General features: G+C 39.8%; 2 protein-coding genes across 7 annotated transcripts in view; one reads left to right on the top strand and one right to left on the bottom strand.

Annotated features, from left to right (window-relative positions):
- LOC113010706 (phosphatase and actin regulator 1-like) overlaps positions 1 to 8361 on the bottom strand; it is a 49704-nt gene extending 41343 nt beyond the window's left edge. Inside the window, exon 1 of the mRNA XM_026149902.1 lies at positions 8158 to 8361. Within this exon, the coding sequence (XP_026005687.1) occupies positions 8158 to 8269 (112 nt within the window). The 5' untranslated portion in view covers positions 8270 to 8361. The remainder of the gene's footprint in view (positions 1 to 8157) is intronic.
- Positions 8362 to 8852: 491 nt separating this feature from the next.
- Positions 8853 to 14334, top strand: LOC113010708 (NAD-dependent protein deacylase sirtuin-5, mitochondrial-like). 6 transcript variants are annotated; one of them, XM_026149903.1, is made up of 11 exons: positions 8873 to 8972; positions 9038 to 9130; positions 9256 to 9280; positions 10118 to 10222; positions 10534 to 10667; positions 10874 to 11099; positions 11770 to 11857; positions 11965 to 12018; positions 12803 to 12926; positions 13086 to 13201; positions 13354 to 14334. In XM_026149903.1, coding segments are annotated over exons 3-11 (921 nt in total). In that variant the 5' UTR covers positions 8873 to 8972; positions 9038 to 9130; positions 9256 to 9279; the 3' UTR covers positions 13427 to 14334. The 6 variants fall into 6 exon arrangements, with proteins under 6 accessions (XP_026005692.1, XP_026005693.1, XP_026005688.1 ...); XM_026149908.1 differs by lacking the exon at positions 9256 to 9280 and having other exon boundaries at positions 8862 to 8913; positions 9029 to 9130; XM_026149906.1 differs by lacking the exon at positions 9256 to 9280.
- The last annotated feature ends 6078 nt before the right edge of the window (positions 14335 to 20412 follow it).

The raw sequence follows: 20412 nt of genomic DNA on the forward strand, positions 1-20412 counted from the left end.
ACAGTCTCAGTCGTTGTGTCCTTGGGCAAGACGCTTCACCCGTTGCCTACTGGTGGTGGTCAGAGGGCCCGGTGGCACCAGTGTCCGGCAGCCTCGCCTCTGTCAGTGCGCCCCAGGGTGGCTGTGGCTACAATGTAGCTTGCCATCACCAGTGTGTGAATGTGTGTGTGAATGACTGGATATGTAAAGTGCTTTGGTGTCCTTAGGGACTAGTAAAGCGCTATATAAATACAGGCCATTTACCATTTAATAAAGCTAGCAGAAAGGAAAAGGACAGAGTACCTCATATTTCACTACCAGCACAGAGTCTTTTGTAATACAGTTTGATTATATTTGTAAAAAAACATCACAGTATTTGAGAGCAGGTTAGTGGAAACTGAAACAGAAGAAATTCCACAAAATCAAAGCAATCCCCAATGAGCTCTGCAGTAATTAGTGGCAGGCAGACTGTGCCACTCCTCTTGGATGTTCTTGCTGTCTGTGTCTGCAGACGCTCTGAGTTTTCTCTGACTAAGTCTTTCATCTGTCATTCTCTCAGAGAGCAGCGCACTACAGAGGGGGCGCTCAGCTAAAGAGCTTTGGTCCCCTCTGGCCTCTTCTGGCTCTGATAAAGTTAAGACGAATATCATTTAGTTTCAGGCACCGGTAGCTCAGTAATATAAAAAAAACTTCACATCAAGAATTTTCCTGATTGCTGATGACCTACTGAATGACCGCTGCCACATATTTTCAAAGTTTAAGGTGTAACGCACTACAGTGGTGCCTGCATTATGAATGGCTGAGTGACAGGACAATATCTTTAATTAATCATAGTGACTCTGAATGTCCCAACAGAGGGATAACAGCAACAGTGAAAGGGAGGATTTTGCAAAATGGTACAGAGAGCTGGCATGATGTATGGTTTGGAGATGGTGGTGCTAACCAAATTGCAGGTGGTCGAGCTGAAGATGTTACTTTGGAGAAAAGTTTAGAGAGGCAAGGCTGAGATGGTTTGTGCAGAGGGAGGATATACTAGTAGTGGATATACTGGACAAAGGTTGTTGAAGGTGAGTTGTTGAGAGTTACCAGGCAGGAGGGAAAGAGGAAGACCACATAGGAGATTCATGGATTTAGTGAAGGAGAGGGTTAGTGCGGAAGAATAGGAAACTAGGGACAAGGTGAGATGGTGGCAGATGTTATAATGTGGCAACCCATAAAGGGAGGAGCTAGAAGAACAACTACAGTATGGATGAAAAACCCACCACTGTGTTTCATATTTTTTTAAGCACTGATAAAAGCAGTCTATATTAAATTAATATAAACGCTTCTGTAAAAGTGTAATGTTCTTGTACTTGAATGTTTTAAAGCTCACATGTTGAGAATTAGTATGTGATTACACTGTAGCTATTTGTTGTTAATAAACAAAGAATAAAAATGATGCAGTCTATGTTCTGCTTTGAGGCATTTATTCATGGTGTCACTTGAATTTGCTCTGCCGGGAGAGAATGAGGTGGTACAGTACCCATCTTGATGTTAACGCTAGAAATTGCCAATGAACCTAACCCTTTAAAGCCAAGTGTATCATATTTGATGCATGACATTTTGTGAGTTTTTGTCTTCTACATCAGCAGCGTGATCCTCCCCCGCCTGAAAAACTGAAATCAACTGCCTGATATAGCAAATAGGATTCCAACTGAACAAACTGAAACTCATATATGCAAATTAATATTAATTTTTGTAATTAGTCAGAAGGTTCACTAAACAATCCATTTTCAAAAAAAATACTTTTAAAAAATATTTTCTTATTTCATGGATCAGGCTTTAAAGGGCTAATCAAAAAAGGAGCATTATTTAGCTATAAGAGATCCTTCTTACATTTGGGAAGTTGAAGCTGGGCTGTATATCCATATACACATATATAACATATACAGATGTTGACAGTTGATGTTTTAAAAGAATATATTTGACTTAGAAAACAATATAATGGCAGATTGCATACTGCCTGGAAAATGCAGGCATGATTTACAATATTGTTTTCTTAAGGAAAACACAACACCTTTTTATTTCATTTGAATAGTTTCATTCCAAAATAAGCTCTGCACTATAACATAAAGTAACTGCTGAATATTATTTTAACAAAAATTTAAAAAATGCCTTTTTTTTTTGACTACATAACAACTAATAATCCAAAAAATTATTCCATCAATATTTTTGTTGGAATAAATATTCACCTAGTTTAAAAATATTTGTCACAATATAGCTTAGGTTTACCATTAGAAAAAGGATGCAATCTTAAAGGAGGGCGAGTGGTGCAATGCAGCTTTGATTGAACTGAGTCCCAGGTTTGCGGCAGTGTTGAGGGGATTCTTACTCTGTGAAGACACTTACTCAGCAGAAAGATCCTAAAGGGCTGGTGCACTCTGGGAATTGCATTTGTGACACCTGTATCAAATTTCTGTCTTCATACATTCGCCTTCTCCACTTAACAGATTACACTGTATGTCTCTCAACTGGCTGACACCATCTGCTGAGAACATACATTTTACTGTCACTGCAGATAACAGGGATATCATCCACCCATCCATCTCCTGGATCCTGTGCGCAGTCTACGCTTGTGTTTTGCATTTTATTCCTTCATACGCAAAGTCATTCGATGCATGTGGCCTTACATTCTTTCAAAGCAGCATTAGAGAGTAATAGTGATTCAGACAGGGTTCTCGAGTCTAGTAATAATTGGTCCTTGGCCATGCTGCCTTTTTTATTGCAGCGGAATCCTTACCCATCTCTATCCAATGTGCATACACACTTACTATAAATAAAGCCCATAAGTACATCATCGTGCTGCGTTCTTCGGCTTGCGAGGCTTTTTGAAAAATGCGTTATTTCTCAGCTGGCATGTGGAAAGCATATCACAGCCAGAAGCCTTTTCCACACTTAAAAGTGTGACACGGAGAGGGAGAGAGATGAAAAGAAAGTGAAGAGAGAGAAAGATTGTTGAGAGAGAGAGAGAGAGCTGCAGCTTCCTGCAGGCTGTTGTAGAAGACACCTGCCTGTCTTTTAATTTTTTTTTAATTTTTTTTTTTTCCTTGAGAGGTTGGCAGGTGTTCAGGCCAGGTGACACTGATGGTTCTCTGATGGTTCACGGAGCAGGAACATCCAGTAAGAGTTCTGGATATAGCTTTGCTATTTTCTGCTCTCATTTACCCACTCATGTATTATTCAGACCCGAGATGCTTCAGCACAAGAAGGCACATTTGCAACCAAATAGAGAAGATGGGTGCCTGTTGTTTTTTCAGTCTCTCATAAGATGGTCTAAAATGTCAGCCACGCTCTGTATGCTCGTGTTTCAGAAATTGCAATGGGGGCTATGCGATAAATCACAAAAGACAGAGATTGAGAACTGATATAGATTTCTTGCTGCTTATTATCACTACTTTGTTAAACACATTCGCTAATTCCCTCTAACGTCTCTACAGACAGCTGAAGCATTTCAAATTCTACAGCCTCTGCACTTATTTCAGCCCCACTAGGTCATCAGAAATTCACTTTTCCTTTAAAAAAAAAAGGGCTGACAGCTTGAATTGATGATTGCTAATTCTGGTGGAAGTTGTCCTTGCAGTCACCTTTTACATTAAACTGGCTTAGATCTTCTTCTGTGGAAACAAATATGTATATTTAAATGCTGAAATAGCAAAAGGTAAGACAAAATAACTGCTGGCATCTTGCAAGGAAAACTACAGTTACATTTCTCCAGTCCAGTACAGACATACTGTAAAAGCTGTCATGTAAACCCAGCTGGCGAGCAGAGCTCTGCAGCAAAAATTTGCCCCGTCCCACCATGCATCTGTGTATTGATTGTACTCTTTAGGACAGCAGGCACTGCAACACGGAAAGAGAGAAGTAGAGAGCGGTGGGTGGTGAATGAGTTGAATTTGGCTTTTTTTAGCTTAATGTGGTTGCAGCACAGAAGCCAGGCTCAAACATCAAATTGTGAGACAGACAGAACGTGTCCAAGTGAAATGTTAACGCTGCTTCTCTTTGCGTCTTTCCACGTTTGGCTGTACATCTGAATTTGCAAGAATGTCTAGGATGAAAAGCCTCGGCATGCACATTGTGCACAGGCAAGACTGCAAATAAATATTAAATAAAATTTGCACAAAAGCCGAGGAAAGTATCCCAACATCTGCAGTGCAGCCAAGTCTGAGTTTATTTACATGCAGGCCAGGTATAAGAGCGGGAGCTCCAGCCTCCAGGCATCCCCACACAACATCCAGCTGTTTGCCATAACTAATATTTGTATAGTGGGTGTGCTGAGACTATTGTGGGGTATGAAAATCTTTGAAAACTAGGTGAGGAAGCTGGACTGTGTGTTAAGTCTAGAAAAACAGAACAAACAATGTACACCCACAAAAATATCTAAAGATAATAGTGGGAATCCAAACTGCCATAAGCAGGATTTTTGTACTAAGTGTTTATGAAATGATTAGCTAGAGGCAAGCTCTGTGTGGATAACATTTCAACACATCTCAACAGTGTGACAAAGTAAGAAAAGTGAAAAATCTATCTACTCCATAATATCAAATTATGATTTTATCAATGTATTCTGGTATTAAAACAGATTGTATCTGACAATAGAAATATGGGAATCAATTATTTTCAACAAAAGGAGAAATGAGGGACTGAGACAGAATGATAGGTTAATTGTGATGGAAAAGATGTGAGAAAATCCAAAGAAGTCTGATCAGTTATCAGAGATATTTTAGTAGAAAATCAGAAGCGCCAGCTCCTTTTAACTGGGAGACTTTCTTGTGTGAAGCAGACAGAAAACAGATGGGGCTGTAGTCGAGCAGCTGAATGATAAGCGAATAAAAAACCAACAAGGCAAGCTCTTCCAGTTAAACAATGCTGTGTCAGCTGGCAAAGCGCTAACAAAGAACTGACATGTATGCACACTTTGTCTTCACGAAAGTTTACAGTGAAACGAATGCACGAGCACAAATCTCTGTTTAGTTTTTTGTTTTTTTGTTTTTTGTTAAAAACCCATAGACAGGATGCTTAGCTAAACAGTGATGATTCTCTGTCAGCTCACAGCTGCTATCCCAGACACCACGCATGTCTGTGTGTGTGTGTGTATGTGTGTGTGTGTCCTAATAATATAAAGCATCATGACAAGCGGTACAGACTGGAATCAGTCTTGACACATAGGTCAGCCGTCTGTCAACACCTACACCCCCTTTCGTGTTTTATCGTTGACAGCAACGCGGTAACTGATGCCTTTATGTTATTATGTCTGTGTGCAGAGCCATTTAACTGCAGGGCAAATTAGATAAGTGCTGGCTCTAAACAGGTCAGTGCAATAAAGCCATGTTTCATACGTGAACCCTAATTCCATTACAAACCCTTAGAGTACCTCTTATTTGTAAGCCTCAGCCTTATCTCTGTAAAAGTCAAAGTTACAGCAAAGACTGGGGACGCCTGATCCATGCATGGGCTAGCTAAACCTACTTTTAGTCTTAGGGGATAAAGCAAGACAAGATATGAACCTTCAGTTCATCTTCTAATGATCGCACAGATAAACCTTCCCAGATAAACTTTGCAGACATGAATGAACACAAAACATAATAATCCCGTACAGGATTAGTGGTGTATTGATCATAATCTCATTATGCTCTCTTTCATTTATTAAAGGAAACAAAAACAACAACAACAAAAGCCAAAACATTTGTTTTTCATTTACCATATTTTCTTTCTGTGCAGAGAACTGGGGTGTGTTTAAACCATTATAAGAGTTTAAATGCATGACAGGTAACTATTCAATGTCTTGCTGTGAACTACAGAGAGATAATTGCTTAGTACTTGCTTCACATACTTGGCAGCCCTGGTCATTTATCTTTATTAAGCACCTGGGTGCACAAGCACAAGACTTTTGGTTTCCTTGGCAATAAGCAAGCTAAATCCTGCTCCACTTCTACAGGTGGAAGTGAGTCAACAGCACTGTTGTACAATTCGCCCCCGTACCATCTTTATGCTTTGTGTGAGCTCGATGGTAGAGTAGGAAAATAAAAATGAAGCACAGAGACAACTGACAGTGTCCTGTCACTGACAACAGGCTCGTCTCCACAGGCCAAACACTCACTGGTGAAAGCAAAATAGACTCGAACTGTTTCTTTTTTCCCCTCTTTTTCATATGTCAAGAAAAACACAAGTGAGCATCCGGTGCTGCCTGGGCTCGCACTGCACACCTGGGAGCTGTCAATACAGCTGCCGTGCAATGACAAGCTGCACTGGAATCCAAGCTGTCCTGATGTGAGACTGCACATGCTCCGCTCTTCAAGCATAAAACTGCATAAAATACTCTTAACAAGCGACCATTAACTGATTTCAAGGTTTGGCTTTTCAAATAGGATATGTACTTTGTTTATCCCAAAAAGCTGGGAAATTACTTTGTTGCAGCAGCCAAAACATGTAAACCAGCCTTGAAGCAAGTATTAGAAAGGTGGGAAAAGAAAAAGCTTAATTTAACTGAAAAAAGAAAAAGTAAAGATCTGAACAAATCAAAATCTAAATATAATACAATCTAACAAAGGACTTCAGGGGTTGTGGTATGAGGCAGGAAAGATTTTCTTTATGGGAGCATTTTACTGCTTATTTTTCTTGTAAAGTACTATGATGATGATGAGATGAGAAACACTTTATTTATCTTACATTTGGAAAACAATGATGATAATGATAATAATATGTGAATAATATGTGTAGATGATTTTCTTCCAAGCAAATTTCCTGTATTTTATGAATGTCTTACTCTTTGAGATTTGGAAGTGTTGCTCGGGGTGATGGGGGAGGAATTAAAGGTGCCACATTGGGTATTTTCACTCATTTTTAGGACACTTTGCAACCAAATGATTCATTGATGAATTACTAACACATGATTTCATAATGACGCGACACTGCTTTATCACTGTTCAAACTTCTTCTCATTAGCACAGTAATTTCATCTAAAGCCATCCTTTATAAAGATATTTGTGATATTCAGGTGAAAATATGTGCCATTGTGTGGTAGTTTCAAATAAAGAAAGGATCTTTTGAAAGCTACAATACATGGACATCTGGCCAACATCCAAACCTTACACACTACAGACATGGCAGCTTCAGCACCCTATACATTTTGCTGAGTGGATGATGGGTGTGATGCCAGCAAGCTGATACAGCAGGACAAGAGGAACTTCGCCAGCTTATTATATAGAAGCTTTATGAGAAAAGAAAAACAGCAGGGCATGTGATTCAATTAATGAGACCAATAAGAGAAAACCACATTTTTGGCTGTGATACAAAACAAGCTATCAAACATCCTTCATAGTAGGCTGCTAACTGGCGTGACTGTGATGAGATCTGTCGCCGAAACAGACTGTTGGATGCAGCTTTGTAGTGTATCATAATCACACTGTAGTGCAGAAGATCTGAATCCGGTTGACTCAGTCAGCATAAAATGCCAAATCACCATGGTAACAGGGGATGCAACACACTTTGCACAGGGTGATGGAGACGGGAGACTGTTCGCCACCAGCATCATCTCGGATCAATGACAGCTGTTTATAATGCAGTGATTAGAATCCGAGAGAGAGAAATACATGCAGGACTTCGGACATCCCACCTGATTTTTTGTGCACCACAGCCAAAGCTGGGGCTACTACAGGGTCACGTTGAAGATTTTTTTTTTTCATTATTATGTAACTGCGTTGAATTACAGTGGTAGCAATTACCAAACGCTGACGAAATCAAAATCCACACGAGACTGCTATTTAAAGCTATGAAATAAATAAATAAATAAAAATGTAAAAATCTGTATATTTTCTGTATTCTGGAGTTTTGCAGCGGACACCATGCCTCAGCGTTAGTCTACAAAGTTGCATAACATTTCACTCACATTTCTCCCTCCCTTTCAAAAATATCTAAAGCTACCCATTAACAGATTTTGAGGATTAAATCCCACACCCCAAAAAAACTGTCCTACAAATCCACACATTCTGTGGAAGCTCATTCGCATAAAAACAGGAGCGTATTTTAGACCGTAATCTCCTCACTCCACCCACATCATTGAACGACATCTGGAAAGGGGGACAGAAAAAACATCCAACAAGAAGATCTGAGAGCATGACGGCTGGATGGATGTGCTCTTACCTGTCCGCATGCTGGAGGAGAGTCGTGCTTCTATAAGATATGGTGTTTCACTCTTGGAGCGGAGTCTCCTTATCGGTCTGCGGTCTGTGCTGTTGGCTGGAGTGGTCGCCATCAATTTTCACCCAGTGTCCAGTGGAGACTGCTCTGGCCGACTGGGGGCAGATGCAGAACCACGGCCACTCTCACACGCTGGGAGGTAGCTATTGATGACGGGAAGGAGCGAGAGAGCGAGAGAGGGGGAGAGAGAGAGAGCAAAAGAGAGAGAGAGAGAGAGAGAGAGAGAGGCGTTGGTGGGTTATGACATGCATACACTACACAGTGCGAAGGGATATATAAAGCCATGATATGATCATTTCATTATCATTGATCAATTCAGATTTTTTCACATGTAAAAACTGAAACATATAATCTCAAATTAGAAGAGATTAGGACTTTATAGGTTACGATGTATACAATTATATTACGGTTAAATACATTTGTGCTGTATGGAAATAAATATTTTTTTCGAACCAAAATAATTACTTATAATATATCTGAAATAATCTTATTTGATAAAATCTCTATCCGTTTGTCAGAGCTTTTATTTTTTTAAGCATAAAAAGTTGAAACCACTGAATCGTTAAACCTGAGAATGAATGAATCATCTTGAATGAACTGCAATTTCGCCAACGCGCCAGCAGGTGGCGGTCACGCTCGCGAGTACTATTTACGACAGTTTGATACGTTTACGGCTGCTCACGATAATCAAGCGTACAGGTAAACAAGAAAACTCGTTGTGGCACTCTGCTCTGATAGAAGGTTTATATCGCAGCGAGGTGAGCACAATAAATGTATTGTAGCAAGTTTATTTAAAACACGCTCATATTTGTAGTATCAACAGATACATGTTCGGATGGACTGGCTACTTCCTGCTTATTTGACAGCGAGCACGATTTGATCCCTGTGGCTACTCCTCCCCCCGACTTTAAAACGGGTACATGTCGACGCAGCCGATGTTTGGAGTTTGTTAATGAGTTTGCAACTTGTTAGCTGCAGTTAACAATGTCTTCTTTTCATTAATTCATCGGCTGAAACGCTTCTTTGGGTTATTTTTGGAAGAAACGCGCGACAAAGAGCCGCAGCAGTAAGTAGTTGTAACGTGTACTCGGATTGTGCAGAATCTTTATAGCCTTTAACGCCTAGATTAGCTTAAGCACCTTTTGACATGTTTTTTTAACCTTAGGCTTGACATCTCGTTAAACGTAATAGGTAGTTTATTCAGGTTAATGGGCACTCACTTTTGTCATTTTCTGTTATTTTCCGTTGGCCTCAAAGTAGGAAGAACTGGCAACCTTCTTTGGGTTTAATACGCGACATTCGCGTGTCTTATCGGGGCCTAAAAAGGCAGGCTATCTGAGTTACGTTGCAGCTGTATTCATTTACGTGCCTTTTTTGTATTTATATTTCACTGGCATATAAAGCAAAACAGGCACTGAATTTTGCATTTATTGTCCTTTCGGAAGCGCCATTTGTGTCTTGTGGCGACTGTCAGATAAATACAAGTAAAGCAAAACAATAAGTGCTGCAGCAAAGTGAGCGACTCTCATATCAACTGGATTTGTTCATCAGTTATGCTACAAGGTCTAAAAGACCTTCCTCCTGATGGCAGTATGATGTATTTATCATGTGTTGTGACACATCACAGAGGATGTCTCACCCTGTCACACCACCCAGGACTCCCAAAGCTGCATCATACTGTTTTGTTGCTGACCTGTAATCCATGTTTACGTGGATTACACCACTTAACCACCAGCTACACATACACTTCCACTCACTGATGTGCTATGATTTAGATCAAAACCTCTTTTATACTGTGCTTAAACGGTGACTCTTACACTGTCCCTTCAAACATCTTGTGTGAGCATGCGTGAGGTTACACATTGGATTTTCAGCCTTTTTCTATCTTTATCTGGTCTTCCAGTGATAATGCTTCTCCGAAATCGAGCTGTCGTTGCTCTTGGGCTTCGAATGTGCTCCTCTCATGTGACCAAAGGACCGCTGGCTGATGCAGTGAAACACAGCTCAGGTAAAATGAACACTTGTGCATAGTACTACATAGTACAATGTTTGAGTTACATCATTCTGTGACATATAGAACCCGAGTAAGAAGTCAGTTCATGAAAAGCAAACAACTAAATCCTGATGCGCTTAATTAAGAAGTAGGAAGTGCATCACGGTAACTGAAAAGAAGACAGGCTGCTTGATTCTATCGAAATTAAAATGATTATGTTTTTTTCTTAACTCATCTGGGTATCATCATTATGTCTGAAGGGTTTCAACGCTTGCAATTGTGCTTTCTGCTCTGATGTAAAAGTAGTTTTTATTATATTTTCCTAGACATGTCTGAATTCCGTGAGGTGTTTTCCAAAGCCAAGCACATAGCCATCATAACAGGAGCTGGTGTAAGCGCAGAGAGCGGAGTACCAACCTTTCGTGGAAAGAATGAGAAGTGGAGGAAGTGGCTGTCTCAGGTAACTCATAAAGAAGCAGCACACACTTTTACATGGATGCATTTTATTTTTTCTTTTCTTTTCTTATTTCATTTTTATTTTATTTTTTAGGTTGTATTTGTGTTTTCCCTTTCAGTTAAATATGCCTTTGGATTGTGCATTTTGATGGCAGCCTTCTGACCTTTAAAGTCTGTGCTTAAAACACAACCATGTGGATCTGTCCTCAGGACCTTGCAACGCCAGAGGCCTTCTCTCGCGACCCGTCTCGAGTCTGGGAGTTCTACCATTACAGAAGGGAGCTTGTGATGAACAAGAAGCCCAGCGCTGTCCATTTGGCTTTAGCAGAATGCGAGGCTCGGCTGAAGAAGCAGGGACGCTCTGTGGTCATCATCACTCAGTGCATAGATGACCTGCACCGTCAGGCTGGGTCCAAACATGTGCTCAACGTTCACGGTGAGGAGCAGAGCAAGTGACAACAGATACAAAATGCAAATAGCAGCTGTTTAATTTCATTACGTGCAGGATTATGTAAAAACTACCAGGAGGAATTATATGAAACTTGGTTGCAAGCTGGAGCATGACAGCATGCCTTGGCAGAGAACTGCACTGTCAGAATGGCCTTGCTGTTTTTGTGACTCACTACCTCCATGTCTAGTTTTGTGTGCTAATATTAAAAGAATTTCACTCTATAGGTATCTTCAGTTTCACACTCAGTTTTAAGTTCTGAAATTGAACAACTTTTCCAGTTTGTGTTAACAATGTACAGTCATCCTAAAACAACTTGTGTAGATATTAGTGGAAACTTTGACAGCGCTGTTGTGGTTTCGCTGGGATATGGAAAAATCTGATTCATAGTGGTTGGTCTCTCAAGCCCACAGATTTAGTCAGTAATTTAATGTCAGTGGAGAAAAGTCCAAGAAGTGTCCTGCTCAAGTGTTAAGTTGGCCTTTTAGAGGAACATTTTGACTGGCTTCTCTATTTTCATACTGTTTTGAGAGTGGCCAGAGTGCTAAAACGTTTGACTCACCTGCTAAAATCTTTCTTCTGTCTGTTCCCACGAGATGTTTTCTGTGATCCCAGCACTCTAATGTGCAACAGCTGTGTTTTCTGTGTGTAACTGCAGGCAGTCTGATGGAGACGCGCTGTATGAGTTGCGGTCATGTGTCAGTGAACAAGAGAAGCCCCATATGTGCTCCCTTAAAAAACAAAGGGTGAGTAACAGAACCTTTGAAATACCAACTCTTACATTGATCAACATAAACCTCCAGCATGGGTGGATCACTCTTTAACCCACAGTCTTTGCTGTATTAATGTGCAGTGACCCTGGCCCAGATGTTCCTGATGCCCAGATTCCTGTGGATAAGCTGCCAAGGTGGGATTACTTTCATGCCATATTAATAACACTGACAGACAGATTTGCTAAGCTTTTTGTTTTGCATATACTGTAGTCGGTCAGACGCAAAATTAGTTTCCTCAAATTCTGTATTCTGCACCAGTCTAATAAGCAAACTTATTCTAATTGCATATGATTATGCAAACACTAAGCAATTGTCAGCTTGGCTGTTTATGCACTGTGTGACGTTTACATATTTTTTTGTGTAATTCTGTGTGCCTCACCGGGAAATCTTTCTCCCCTTTCGAAAAGCATGTGCTTGTTAGAAAGGAAACAAATATCAAAAACATGGAATCTTTTTAATAAGAAAACACAATAGCTACGAAAATGCACACTTAAGGGAAGCATGCCATCTGCATTATTGTGAAGGTTTAGGTTACCCATCATCTCCACCCACCTCCGGTGACCCTGTTGTCTCTTTGAGCTGCTGCAGGCCTGCAGGTTTTTCCTGCTGAATGAGTTTAAACTCAACTCCAGTGTTCCTGTTAGTCAGGTCAGTTCTTCCACTGGGGGGCAGCAGTGCGCTATAAATACTTCAAATCCAGTTTTGCTTATAGGTGTCACTGAAAATATGGCTGAAAAGTTGCACATTGACATCTCCTGAGAAAACGGCTTATTCTTAGATTTTATCATCTTTAATTATCAAGCATTTGGCTTTCCTGGCCACATCTTTGTCAGTGTGGATAGAATTTGAAAAAGTATGGGACCATTAACATGAGGACTTTATACTGGAGGAAATGAGGTTTTATACTGCTCTTTGTAGGTGTGAAGAAAGAGAGTGTAATGGTCTTCTGAGGCCCAATGTGGTGTTTTTTGGGGAGACGCTGGACTCTCACATTCTTACCAAGGTGGAAAAAGAAATTGAAACCTGTGATCTTTGTCTCGTGGTGAGTCATTTTAATTTCAATATGCACGTGTGATATATACTGTATTCTTCCTGTGTAGTATTGTCATGTAACACAATATTTGCTAAGAAATTACTCGACCTGTGTTTTTCCCATATAAGTTGCCACTGGAGGTCATTGTTGATTGTTGTTTTCCTATAGGTGGGAGCATCTTCTATTGTTTACCCAGCAGCCATGTTTGGCCCTCGTATTGCATCCAGAGGTGTTCCAGTGGCGGAGTTTAATATACATACAACACCGAAATCAGAATATTTCATGTAAGTCAGTCAAATAACACAGTCCTCATTAAATAAGATGAAGTTAGACCACCTACACGCCCTTCAGACGTACAATTCTCACCTTCAATGTGTTTCTCTGTGTGTGTGTGCGCGTGTGTGTGTGTGTGCGCGTGTGTGTGTGTGTGGCACAGGTACCATTTCCAGGGTCCATGTGGAACTACACTGCCTCAAGCTTTGGCACAACATGAGTCAGAGGTTTTTTAAAAAAAACACCGGGCTGACTTTTTCAACATCAGTTAGATTCAAAAAAACAAAATAAAACCTACAAGCCAGTGCAGCCCAGACATTTCTTAGCAATACTCCAAATCTCTTTAAATCATTGTAGCTGTTAATGTGCTTTAAGGTATTTTGTAAATCATTAAGCTTCTTGACAATTTTTGAGATGAATTTCTTAATACTTGAAAATGTAGCTCACTAACTGGAATCAGATCATGATTTTTTTATGTTACATGATATCGTGTGAACTATGCAGCTTAAAAAGGAAAGGGAGAACATGCATGTAAAAATCAAAACAAAAGTCAGACATCAAAGGGTATTCTTTCATAATGGATGTTAATGAGAAGATCATTAAATGTTAGCACTGTTGTTCTCTAAAATGAAGCTGTAGATCAACATATTACTTCTGGTAGAGTATTCCACTTTTCTCTTTCTACTGCATGAAGAGATGTACAAATCATAATATAATCTAGTGCCTTTTCAGACTGTTTACACAACCTTGACCAAATGCTTGCTTTAAGTTTCAAGTACAAATCTTTCAATGTTACAGAGATTTATTCCAGTGTACAGAGTTTGCTGTTGACCAAGAACAGAGAGGAAGTGAAAAATTCAGGTTATGCCTGTCATTTACTCTCTATGCTGGGTAATTGTGTTTATTATGACATGGGTCTTGTTATGTTACATGGATTATCCATCATGCATTTGATATTTTTTTTTATATACTTCTCAGTGTCTGGATTACAAAATGATGTGTTTCATCTCTTGGTGGGACGTGTCTAAAGAACAAAAACATCTTCTTTGTCCAAAACGATACGCACAATGTGTCATGATGTATTTCAGTAAGACTGCCAATACCTTTATTAAAAAACTCAATACAATAAAACACTAAATTGATATTTGGTGAGAGCTTATTGTGTTGATTTTAAAAAAGTCATAAATGTCTTTGGTGAATGGTAAATGGGCTGGTTGTTGTATACCTGTTTCTACTCCACTTCAGCAATGTAAAGCCTTGGTAGGTTACAGTACCGGGCATAACGAACCACTTGGCAAAGGAAAGGAAAAAAAGAATCTTTTGGCACTTTGCTACTGTTGCAAAAACAGGTTTGGGGCTGCATTTCAGTCAGTGGTGTTGAAGATATTGTCAAAAATGATGAAACTAGGAACACAGAAAAATACCATTTGTATCCATTTTCCTAGCAAAATACAAGGAAGCTACTCTTGTAGAGTCCTGCATGTGCAGAAAGTGAACAGTAGATGCCAGCGTGTAGCTTTCTATCTCAGATGTTGCTTACATAGTGATGTATAATTCTGCACTGAGAGGGATACGGTGGGAAAAAAAAGGCCTCTCAGATTCGGCTCTTAGCATGCATGAGTGAGAGGAAATGCAGATTTAAGTACCCCTAGGCCATCAGTGAACCCAGAGTTGTTACGACTGAGCTGAGCTGAGGAAACGATATCAAGCTCAATCATAATGCTGCTGAAAATGGAAACAGTTTGAAGTGGAAAGCAAGGCGACACAAGGTGGCCTCTGTTGTCCAAGCTGATTTTTTACAGGGATCTTGATAAATTGCATGTTTTAAGACTATTATTAGAATTAGTGTGTCTGTGTTACTTTTTTGTTAGCCGATTGCTAAAGTATATTTTTCCTTGTGTAGTTTTTATTTTTCCCTAACTTTCTCTTGTTCAGGCTATGACTAATTGCATCATGCAGTGTTTAACCCCATAAAGCGAAGTTAACCTGCAAACACTGGTGACTGTTTACAGAGATGCTTTAGACACCTACTTACAGAAACTAACAAACACGTCACCAAAAGAACCACCACAAAGGCTACAAAACTGTTAAAAGCTGCTGTGTAACAAAAGTCTCTTCTCGCTGCTATGTTGTGTTTTCCCCGGTTTGGAGACACTGGCCCGGTGCATGCTACTGGAAATGCTTCTCAAGTGTTTTATCTTCATTTACCGACTGGGCTAACATTGTTAAGTCATTCAATGGAAATGAGAGAGACAGAGGGTTAGGAGTCATTCAAATTAGCTTTGGAAGGTTATGTGCATTAGACGGTGTTATGTTAATATGATGACAGTCATAAAAAGAGTTATCCCAGGAGAGCGTGCGTGTATGTGTGTGTGCGAATGTAGCGGCGAGCACATGCGAACTCACACAGGTACGTAATCTATCTTTGGTGTCTCAGGGGAGGCTCTTCGGGTTGGTTCATTTCATGCACGCTGTAGTTTCAGCGCTGATTATAAATTTTTTAGCTCACACAGCATTGCAGCACCGCAAACCCAAATATAAAACCACAAACACACTGCAGCTGGCCCACATTGGTTAAAGAATAAAAAAACCCCACATCCATAATATCCTCCCTCCCTCCCACTGTGCTGCTGTTGTTCATCAATTAGCATCTAAAATCAATTAAGCATATCAACTGTATCTTATAATATATGTCATCATCACCATTGCCATGATTAGATTTCCTCATTTCCTTTTCTATTATTGGTAGCCCCCTTTAAGGAGAGGTAAGGCCAGGTCCCATTTGTCATCAGGAGAAAAGTACATGGAGAGGCACTTAAGAGAAATCTCAACTGTCTGATACAGTCATTTCTGGAGCTGATGTGAGCGAGGCTGCCAGAGAGAGGACAGCTACTCTGCCAACTCCTGCAGCTCATTCATGAATGCAGTGGGCAAGAGGAAAGTGTGGAAAAGTTCTTGACTGCTCCAAAAGCCTTAAGGTTAACAGACTTGCCATCTTTGGTGGAAAGGCAGGAGATGTTTCTCTGTCTCTGTCTCTGAGCGAGAAGGCAGACTAAGACAGTAGATGGCATGTATGCAGTTGGATCTATAGAATGATACAGTTTTGATAATTCTGCCTCTGTACCAGCAGAGTGCTTTGGAAAAAAATAAAATAGAAGAATTATGCTGCTCCCTTGTATAAAATGCTCTGCAGCTGCCTTCAGTTGCTCCTTGTTTGCGGGCTTGTCCTCATTCAGTATTCTCTGCATTAACTGAAAATCGTGCTCTGTTGGTTGTAATCAGATGACTGACTTGGCCAATAAAGAATATCTAATTTCTTTTGCCTTGAGAAACCCATTTGTGACCATCTATGAAGCTGCCAGAAGCTGCAGCTTTTGACTAAATCTGAGCAGAGAATATAACCCTGCACGCTTCAGAATGTATCCTGCCACTTCTATAAACAGACACATCATCAGAAAGCGCTATTTGCACTTGCAGTCATACATACCTGACCTAACAGTTTAAAGCCACATATTGCTTTTAATGAGAGGAACTATATGCATGATAGAATCCATAACTTGTTTTGTTGCAGTCTCTGCACATCAAAAAAAAAAAAGATGTTTGATTTGATGTTTGATTGGCAGCTGGACTAGTGTTTACATGTGCTTGCATCAGAGGCGTAAGGCGCCTGAGAGTGTGTGTCTTGTACTGTATTTGTGCTGGTGTGATTTTTCATTCTGTATACATGCATATGACAAGAGGAAGTGTCAGACCAAACCAGGTCAGGCTGGTAGAGGAGCTGTGAAAATTGCACAGAGACATACTGTACCTTTACAGTTACATCGAGCTTGTCAGTGTTAGGCATGACATGACTCATTCTGCCATTTCAGTGTTCATTTTTTTCCAAAGAACTTCTGTTTACATATTGGTTATATAAAAGGCATTGCAATAATAAGTGGGCAAGTCTTAAAAAAGTAACTACATATTAAAGGATCTATTGTTTATAAAGTTAAAGCTATGTAGGATGAATTGTAAAAACATGGCCGCCCCAGCACAAACTAATTACCAACATAAAAACTGACCAGTTATTTTCTTACAGTTAAACAGTTTGTCATAGTTTTTCTGGCTTACAAACTAGATTTGGTTTGATACAGGCTTTTTGACAGACCTGTAAAATGTGTGTGATAAAATAAACCAGCTATTCATTTTAGGCAACAGATTGGGGACTATTGAGTACAAAAACCTTGTAATTGCTGTTTATCCTTGCAGTATATACAGTATATATACAGTACCCCCAAACCATCGTATTCTATGTCTAGGTATGAATTGCATATATTATATCGCAGGCTGGATCAGTTTTGGGACTCCTGCATCCAACCATTTTCTTGACCATATATCACAAATAGATAACTGGATAAGCATTCACGCTCACATTCACACCTAATACAAATTTTAAAGTCACAAAATAACATTGATGTCTTTAGTCTGCTGCAGGGAGTCTGAGAAAACCTACTCAGACAAAGTGAGAATGTGCAAACTTCACACATAGTTTTGCTTTTCTAAAATTTGTATATAAATGATGTTTCATGATATGAATGTAAAATATACAGTTAATGTTTCTGTTTCTGTATCCCAACAACTCAGCTTAGAAGCTGAGTTTCGAAGCTAAGTGTAAGACTGGAATCGATGACCTTTCTCTACAGGGGAAAAAAAACCCCTTCTATATTAGTTAGTAGGGCTGTAGTATTGTAATATTATTTTTGAATTCATTTATTCATTTCAGTTTAGTTTCAGTGAGTTTCCTAAGTGGATTTGTTTATTTTACTTTGGATTTTTTTTAAATTGAAAATATTTAAGTTAGTTTAGTTTTTTTTTTTTTTAGTTTATGTGTGAGTTTCTTGACAGTACAAACAAACTCACACTCATACAGACATTCAGTCTCAGTAAACATCTGCACCAAAGCCTCTTCAGGTTGATTGTGTTGACAAATTGTATCACACTGACACCAATGACATTCCCTCTGCATATTTATTTTGTTTTATTTTATGGCTTTACAATAGCGTCTCGCCTCACAGCAAGAAGGGTTCCCTGTTTGAATCCCGGCTGCTGCCTTGAATGACATTCAGAGGTGTTCTTTGGATGTTGGCTTTCTTTTGTTTCACTGTCTGCTTTGATAATGTTGAAATTTCACATTTGGACACATCACTCCACAAAAGCTGTTGCCGCTGATTTTTCAGTCCAGTTTTTCTCTAATCTGGCATACCTCATCTCACCGTTCCCCTTCCTTAGAAATGCCTTCTTGACAGTCACCCTTCCACGGAGACCATTTCTGATGAGGCTTCAGTGCACAGATCAACCAGATACATCTCTCAGGTCCTGCATCCGGCCTTTTTCTGGATGACTTTCAGATACTGTCCATCAGTTGTAGATATTTTTTTTAGGTCTTCCACTTTATTTAGCCATATATTAATCTCCTTACTGTTTCCTCTTCCTATACATTCCCTGAGTTTGGCTGAAATAACAACAGTTTGCAGATAATCCCTCTGTTGCCATGATGGCAACTATTATCATGTGGTAGATTGTTGCTTCTCACCCTCCCCACATCCTTCTGTGATAGACCCACCCACTTTTGGCCTAAATTTGATATTCCCAAACCCAAACAAACAATAAAGCAAAATGAGTGGAAAAGATTGATACTATTCATATGCAGACAGAGTTGTTTTTCCCAACAACTCAAGCACATCCCTGAATAACACTGGTGCTTCTAGGTAGCCTGATTGGGAGGGAGTTGTTGTTTGAAAAAGGCTGAGATAGGGCTCAGGTGCAAGCTAATCTGCTCTAACCCTGCACTAATTAGGATCAAGGCAAGCGGCCACTTTCTCCTAGTTATTGATCACTGGCCCCGCCTTGCACAGACAAGTGTATGGCTCCTATGAGAACAGCAACACAGGGCGCACATAAGAGGAAGCTCTGCCCTCTCTGCCTGCTGAATGTTGTTTGTGTCTTTGAAATTCAATATCCAGTTCCTATTCAACATCAAGCCTTTCGAAGTGTTGTTGAGTCTCATCCGTTAGGCCTCCAATCAGCCAGCTCTGTTTTGGCCTGTTTCCTAGATCAGACCCACTCAATATTCACTGTATAGGTGTCTGTTGACCAGCATCACAGGCATCTCTGACTCTATCGCTTATTTATGCATAGATCTCGCTCACTTTTCTCTCTCTTCACAGATTTAAAATAGGCTTTGTGGTGACATACAGCACACATCTAAATCAATGTGATGATCCCTTTATTGTCTGCTTGCTACTATCTGCCCAAGATTATTTGATAAGGAGTTTATTTTATCTTTAAGTCTGTACATTTGGATATTTCACTTAGTGTGACACACAAATACTTTGACTACTTGTCATTTTACTACTGATCTATAGTTTTTATAAAGACTCGTGGAAAACAGACAATGAAATCTGCTTTTGGTCTGCTTCAAGGTCTCGTGTATAATGAATGCTGCTAATCTGTCATCAAGATTTATTTTTAATTAAAGTTGTGGGAAATAACTTTCATCATTTCACTGTTAACTGGTACAATATGGTAATGAAAACTGACACAAGGTTTTAAAACATGTTCCCAATGATCTGAAAGTACCATGAAAAAAAAACGCTATTGGAAAGACTACATTATCTGAACAAACAGGGGTGTTTTAGTCGTGTGGTGTGGAGGATTCTTACCAGTATTTCAGGTGTTCTTACTTTCATTTTTGCTGCCAAATAAAGGTCTTTTTATAAAATAGCCAGCTAATTCGCCACCAGTGTTCCCAGGCCACATGTACACACTGAAATGAATGTTAGATAAAATGAGAAAAAGTTCAAATTAATGCGACAGATCTGACACATGAAGTGTCTACTTGGTTAGCTGGCTCCGATGCTTCTGTGTTTATATTGTGTGTGTGTGTGTGTGTGTGTGTGTGTGTGTGTGTGTGTGTGTGTGTGTGTGTGTGTGTGTGTGTGTGTGTGTCTTTATTTTCTTTCTTGTCACTGATCTTATGCGCTGCATGGCGAACACTTCAAGAGCTCAAAGTCGGCGAGGCACGTGACCCTCTGGAAGACCGCCATTATTGGAGGCGACAGGGCACGTGGACTAGACGCAAACACACACTTGTTGCCTCTCCCAGATTACATGAACTATCAGAAGCTTTAAGAGGATTTCACAGTGGGAGCTTGCTGGACTTCAATCTCATGGACCTGATGGC

This window comes from Astatotilapia calliptera, chromosome 18, assembly GCF_900246225.1.
Source record: "Astatotilapia calliptera chromosome 18, fAstCal1.2, whole genome shotgun sequence".
In the NCBI taxonomy this organism is placed as follows: domain Eukaryota; kingdom Metazoa; phylum Chordata; class Actinopteri; order Cichliformes; family Cichlidae; genus Astatotilapia; species Astatotilapia calliptera.